This window comes from Tupaia chinensis, unplaced genomic scaffold (genome assembly GCF_000334495.1).
Source record: "Tupaia chinensis unplaced genomic scaffold, TupChi_1.0 Scaffold000315_1, whole genome shotgun sequence".
NCBI classification, from domain to species: domain Eukaryota; kingdom Metazoa; phylum Chordata; class Mammalia; order Scandentia; family Tupaiidae; genus Tupaia; species Tupaia belangeri.
Window position 1 is genome coordinate 913,550 of NW_006159808.1, and position 7,012 is coordinate 920,561.

Here is a 7,012-nt window from a genome sequence, read left to right on the forward strand (position 1 = left end):
CCCCCCCCAAAGAGCCCCCCCCCCCCCCCCCCCCCCGCAACACCCCTACGGCATCACCTTCCTTCCTGCCAGGTCCCTGCGAGGCTCCTCGCAGGCTCCCGTTTCCCTCCTCGCAGGCTCCCGCTTCCCTGCGTCACCTCCTTTAGGCCATTCTCTGCACACAGCTGGTGCGATTCTGCAGGGTACCCTGCCGTCAGCTCCTCCAGCCCGCCTCCTCATCACACTTAGACTGTCAGCCCGACTCTGCTCAAGGCCGTGACGACCGGGCCTGTCCCTGCCTCGCCCTCGCCCTCGCCCATTTTCTCTCACGTGTGGTCTGGATCCACCTTTCCCCCACCCCTCTCCTCCCTTCCCAAGGCCTGCTCTGCTCCCAGAGCCCAGACAGAAGGCCACCACGCCAGCAAGGCCGGGAGCCCTGGTTCAATGTCCAGTGTGCAGCTGAGTGGAGGCCGGGCACCGGGTGGGTAAGGGGCAGAGCGGTCTTGGGTTTAGAAGGCTGGAGAGGGCGATCACTGGGTCCATCCGGTCAAGGGCCTTCATCCTTCTCGTCCCTTCCCTGGACAGCTCCTCCCAACCCCCAGGCCACTGCGCTTGAGTCACCTCAGGCTGGCCTTGCTGGGGAGGAGGGAGCACGCTGTGCACCTGTGAGAAGTGCAGCACGCCCCCGGAGAGGAGCCGGCCTCCTGGCCCCGCCTAGCGCCTTCTACAGACATTTCCTTCCTTGCTTTCTTTCTTTCTTTTTTTTTTTTTTAATGTTTTTGCTAAAGGGCATGTGCACTCGCCAGAAAGACAAAGAGAGACAGAGAGACAGAAAGCGAGAAATCATCCCTCTCCTCCCTTCTCCTCTCAGGATCTTAGGCACGCACGCACACACGCCCAGCGTGAGTTTAAGCCACCACGTCCAGGACTCAAACTGCTGTCAACTGCACAGGAGTCCAGGGACATAGCCATTATGCCATCCGCTGGTCCCACACCCGATTTCTGAGAAAGGCTCACTTTGGAGTTGAGAGGGTTCCGATAAGTGCCAGACCCAATGACTGTGAAGACATCTGGCTGATCTGACGACCTTGCAGCTGTCTTGTCGTGGGCTGTCTAGCCCTCGCCTTAGGGAGCAGCAGTGATGGGGCGTAGGGCACAGGGGACTGGCGGGAGCCCGCGGTCCTGGCCGTTGCCTGGTATCCCAAGGCTGTTTAGAGCCAGAGGTGACACCGGGCACGTCCCGGGTCTGAGCGCAAAGGCTCCGCCTGGGCCCTCGCTGTGCCCCCAGTGAAACTGAGCTCTCTCCTGCAGACGAGTCCCAAGACGACAGCATCTGTGACAGCGGCGTGGAGACGTCCTTCCGCAGACTCAGCTTCACGGAGTCTCTGACCAGCACCACCTCCTTGCTGACTCTTAACAAAATGCCCCACGACTACGGGCAGGAGGGACCTATCGAAGGCAAAATTTAGCCTGCTGGCCGTCTTCCACCCGGGGAAACCAGAGCCAAAGCCTGGCCTCCCCGGTGCCGTCCAGGAGGAAGGGGTCGTGCATCAGAGGTGCTCAGGGAAACCGGCTGCCTGGCCCAGCCTCCACTCGATTCCCAGCCTCGTCCACTTGGCCTCCTTCCCGCGTCTGCAGGTGGACCTCAGGCGGGCTCGCTCCAGCAGCTGGCGTACCGGCCACCGTCCTGGGCTGTGGGGAGGGGGCTCCTGGAGCTTTATTCTGCTGAGTTGCTTTTGTTCGTTGCTGCTGTCCCCCTGCCGCGGTCCCCCTGTCATTAAAGGGGGTCATTTCCCAGCCAGTGTTCTCTCTCGCCGTCCGCGGCACAGTTGTGCATTCGGATTAAGGATTAAGAAAAGGGTCTTTATACTGAAAATCATTTGGCGTGCAATAAAATAAAAATGTGCTCAATGCTTTTTCAATGTCATTATCTCCGATTGTGAAAAAAAAAAGTACTTGTCAATATTTAAACATGGTTATAATCAGTGCTGAAAATGACATTCTCTTTCTGCATTTTGCTGTTGTAAATATGTTTTTTAGATCAAATACTTTAAAGGAAAAAATGTTGGATTTATAAATGCTATTTTTTATTTTACTTTTATAATAAAAGGAAGAGCAAATCGATGACCTCACCGTTTGATCTCTGCAAATACTTTTCTGAAGCGATCTCTTATCACATGGGGCCATTCCATCGCCTGATTATCGTGACCTTGGTAGAACACGAGGGGAGACACAACTGGAGACCAGAAGGAGGCCCCCAAACACATAGGCATTTAGTATGTGGTCAGGTTTTAAGCCAACGAGGACATGCTGAGTATTCAGTAAGCAGATGTTCCACCTGGCTAGTCACTCAGGAAAATCGATCTGAACCCCACCTCCCTCGTCAAAATAATTTCCCAAGGTGTCAAAAATTAAGCCACAGAAATGCTAGCAATCGTGGAGGAATACTCCTGAGGCGAGAATGGCCTTGCAGAACAAGCCTGTCCCCCAGCATGAGGACGCGTGAGCCTCTCCCCGCTCAGCCCTGCCACTCCGCCTCCGCCGCCCCTCCCCAGCCCTCACTCCAGGCCTCCAGACTCTCCACAGGGAGGGAGCGCCCTGGCTCGCCCTGCTTCTGACAGGCGGCCCTCGCCTCCACGCCCCTGCCAGCCCTTCCGCGGCAGTGCAGTGCCGAGCACTCACCACACGCCCAGCCCTTCAGATGATGTCTAGTGATGGTTCGAGACACCCCAGTGACGTATATATTTAACCCCAATTTATAACGCGAAACTAGTGATCCGAAGTCTAACTCCCCAGATTCAAACCCGCCTTGGCAGATCCCAAAGATGACTCTTGCCGATGCCTGAAGTCTCTTGAAGAAAAGGTTCAGTATTTAGAGGAGACAGAGAGACAGCTCTGTACAGAGACAAGGCCACTGCCCTCTCCCCAGCCAGAACGCAGTGAACGGAGCACGACACCCTGCTCGATTCAACCCCGGTCTCCCCAGTCGCAGGCGGAGACGTGTTCATGGGACTCACTTGTGGCCTGGAGGTCACCACGTCTCTTTCTCCTCTTCCGTGTTTTAAAAAGGTATCATCCGTTCGCTCACTGTACCACCTCAGCCTACGGAACGCCTCCTCATCCGGAACACACGGCATTGGCCTGCCGCAGGTACTGCCATAGTACCCGCAGCGGGATTTCCATCTCGTGTCCGACTGCTTTACTTTTCTTGTTGAAGGGAGAGCTCCCCCAGGTAATGGGTATGGAGGCCCAGGAGTTAAAACAAGGTGAAATTAAATTCTGTTTATTTTCTTAAAGAGCATGGATTTTTTTTTTTTGAAGAGGTTTTTGCTATAGGGCGCGTGCGCTCGCCAGACAGACAGAGAGAGAGACAGAAAGCGAGAAATCACCCCCCAGGGGGGACGGTCACGCCACAATCCCTTCTCCTCCATTCTCCTCTCGGGATCTTGGGCATGCACACACACACGCCCAGCGTGAGTTTTAAGCCACCAGGTCTGGGACGTGAACCGCGGTCGACTACGTGGGAGTCCAGTGACATAGCCATTACGCTAACTGCTGGTTCCTACTGACCACATTTTTAAGGTAAGGAAACGGAGGCCGAGAGGGTAAGGGGTTGGCCATAGGTCAGTACATTTTAGAATCAAAATATTAGTGGTTCAAGACCAAGCAGATGGCAGCATGGTTATGTCGCTGAACTTCCACATGGTCGACTGCAGTTCAAGTTCCAGACCCGGCGGCTTAAAACGCACACCAGGCACATGTATGTGTGTGCCCAAGGTCCAAGAGGAGAATGGAGGAGAAGGGACTGTGGCCTGGCCATCTCCCTTGGGGGATGATTTCTCTGTATCTCAGGGAAGCACATGCGCCCTATAGCAAAAATCTCTCTAATAAACAAATACCAGCGTTTGAACATCAGAGTGTGAGCCCATGGCTACTGTGCCATGTACAGTCGTCACACGCTTGCACAGGTGTGCACACGCATCTAGCATGAGTTTCAAGCCACCAGGCTCAGGACTCAAGCTGCAGTCTGCCATGTGAGAGTCCAGTGCCTTAACAACCATCACGCCACCTGCTGGTCCAATTTTGATAAATTTTTTGGGAAAATTTAAAAGTACTTTTTTTTTTTTTTTTTTTCAAATTTTAGCTCATTTGCCATAGACCAGTCATTTTACTGCAGCACGAAAATGTAAGCATGCAAAACTCTTCTATACAGAAATGTTCTAGAAAGATTTAACTTTTTAAATTTATTCATTTATTTACTTATTTTCAATTTGGTCAGAGGGGAACAGAGTGAGAGAGAGAAAACGAGAAAGCAAGCCGCTGTGTCCGGAACTCGAACTGTGGTCGGCCATGTGAGAGTCCAGCGCTCTTAACCACCACACCACCTGCTGGCCCCCAGAAAGGTTTTTAAACAAAAATACATCACTGCCCTGTAACTTTCTTTTCACATCTTTCCTTTTCCTCAGTGTTTTCTTTCTACCTTGTTTCTCTTTCCTTTATAAATTTACTTCTGGAAATTACCTTAAATAACCTAATTTAGAATGTATTTTTATGCCTTACTATCCTATCAAAAACATATCTTAATTTTCTCTAATCTTGCATGTATAGAATAACCAGAATGTTTAACTTAGTAAGCTTAATTCTCGGGAAACAAGTTTTAAGTCATATACCAATAGCTTATGAATCTTATCATTTTTAAGACTGTTTGCTTTCTTGACAGGCTGTTTTCGACGTAGAACAAAACAATCTTTTGTGTCTGTGAGGTTTAAAAAGTCAAAAGTGGAAAACTATACACTTCATGTTAATCAAATTACTTTTACTTAAAAATTACTCAAACATTTTACGAATATCCATCGTTCAGTTTCTCATAACTTTAAGCTCTCAAATTATCTGAAAATTTTATCAATAAACACCAACTTACAATCATTTAATTTTTAAAACCATATGCCTCGCTACCTGTGCAGACTGACATACCCGAAAAAAGCTAGTTTAAAACAACCCCATACATACTCTCACACACACACACGGTTTCTTTTAAGGTTTTTGTCATAGGATGTGTGCACTCACCAGAGAGGACAGAGAGACAGAGAGACAGTGAGACAGAAAGGAGAAATCACCGCCGGGGGGATGGTCATGCCCCAGTCCCTTCTCCTTCCTTCTCTTTCTGGGATTTCGGTCAAGCGCATGAGCGTACCTGGCATGATTTTCACACCACTGGGTCCAGGATTCAAACTGCGATCAGCCGTGTGGGAGTTCAGTGCCTTAATTACTACGCCCCCTGCTGGCCCCTGAATGAAAGATCTCAAGTGACTTTTATAGTAGTTTAGTTTTTCGAAAACCTCTTTAACCCTTTTTCATCTTTTTCTATTACGAGTTGAGGAGTTAATCTGAAATGTTTGCAGTGTAGTCAGAACTGGCTGAACCTGAGTAAGAAAGACAAAACTCCAAGCAACCTTGACTCTCTCTGACCTCAAAACCCTAAGAGAGAAAAAGGGGGGGGGGGGGAAACAATAGATTCAAGGTAGCAGCGCCAAGAGGAAAAACTCCAAACAATACACAGAGAGCCAAGAAGGTTTTTAATTCACCCAAAAAGACAAGGACTGCTCCCAGGGTCGCAGCTCTGTGTAGACACGCCTGGCAGTATTCACCCCAAGGGACGCTGACGGACATGGAGAGGCGCACCTCGTCACTAACTGTCACCAACAAACCTGGTGTCCTTCAAGCCTTTCTTTTTTTTTTTTTTTTGCAATAGGGCATGTGTGCTTGCCAGAGAGACAGAGAGAGATAGAAAGTGAGAAATCACCCCTGGGGGGGATGGCCACCCCATAATTCCTTGTCCATTCTCCCCTCGGGATCTTGGGCACGCACATACACGCACTTGGTGTGAGTGTTAAGCCACCCAGTCTGGGACTCGAACTGCAGACAACTATGTGGGAATCCAGTGACATAACCGTTATGCCATCTGCTGGTCCCCAAATCTTATCTTTTGGGCTCCCCCTACCCAAACAGATGGGCAGAAACGGCAACTGTCCCTCTCCAAAACAAACAGCAAAAGCCCAAGTTGGTCCCTCAGGAGTCCAAAGGACGGAAACAGCATCCATTGACAGGAAGGCCCCAGACTGGCTCCCGACAGCCCAGACAGTGGAGGCGGGGGAGGGTCTGGTGCGCCCCTGGGAAGGACCTGCCAGGAAGCAAGTTAGGGCTGGGTCCCCAAAGTCATCTGCTCCAGCATCGACCGTTCACCAATTACGAAGTCGGTTAGAAACGTGCGTGTCAAACCCCTATGGGCCTGGTTTCCCTGCAGGTAAACCTTGGAGCTTAATCCCAGCCAATCATGCAGTTACCGTGTCCACGTCACCGGCTGCAAAAGGCCACAGATGACCAAAGCACACCGCGTCCACATCGCCGACTACAAAAGGCCACAGGTGACCAAAGTGCACCGCGTCCACATCACCGACTGCAAAAGGCCACAGGTGACCAAAGCACACCGCGTCCACATCGCCGACTACAAAAGGCCACAGGTGACCAAAGTGCACCGCGTCCACATCACCGAATGCAAAAGGTCACAGGTGACCAAAGTACACCGCGTCCACGTCACCAACTACAAAAGGCCACAGGTGACCAAAGCGCACCGCGTCCACATCATCGGCTGCAAAAGGCCACAGATGACCAAAGCACACCGCGTCCACATCGCCGGCTGCAAAAGGCCACAGGTGACAAAAGTCCCCCGCGTCCACATCACCGACTACAAAAGGCCACAGGTGACCAAAGCACACCGCATCCACATCACCGACTACAAAAGGCCACAGGTGACCAAAGCGCACCGTGTCCACATCGCCAACCACAAAAGGCCACAGGTGACCAAAGCGCACCGCGTCCACATCGCCGACTACAAAAGGCCACAGATGACCAAAGCACACCACGTCCACGTCGTCGGCTGCAAAAGGCCACAGGTGACCAAAGCGCACCGCGTCCATATCGTCGACTGCAAAAGGCCACAGGTGACCAAAGCGCACCGCGTCCACGTCGCCGA

The 7,012-nt window shown here is 51.5% G+C and overlaps 1 protein-coding gene across 1 annotated transcript in view; it reads left to right on the forward strand.

Annotated features, from left to right (window-relative positions):
• Positions 1–2,106, forward strand: part of NFKB1 (nuclear factor kappa B subunit 1) — a 124,575-nt gene extending 122,469 nt beyond the window's left edge. Inside the window, exon 25 of the mRNA XM_027772931.1 lies at positions 1,291–2,106. Within this exon, the coding sequence (XP_027628732.1) occupies positions 1,291–1,448 (158 nt within the window). The 3' untranslated portion in view covers positions 1,449–2,106. The remainder of the gene's footprint in view (positions 1–1,290) is intronic.
• The last annotated feature ends 4,906 nt before the right edge of the window (positions 2,107–7,012 follow it).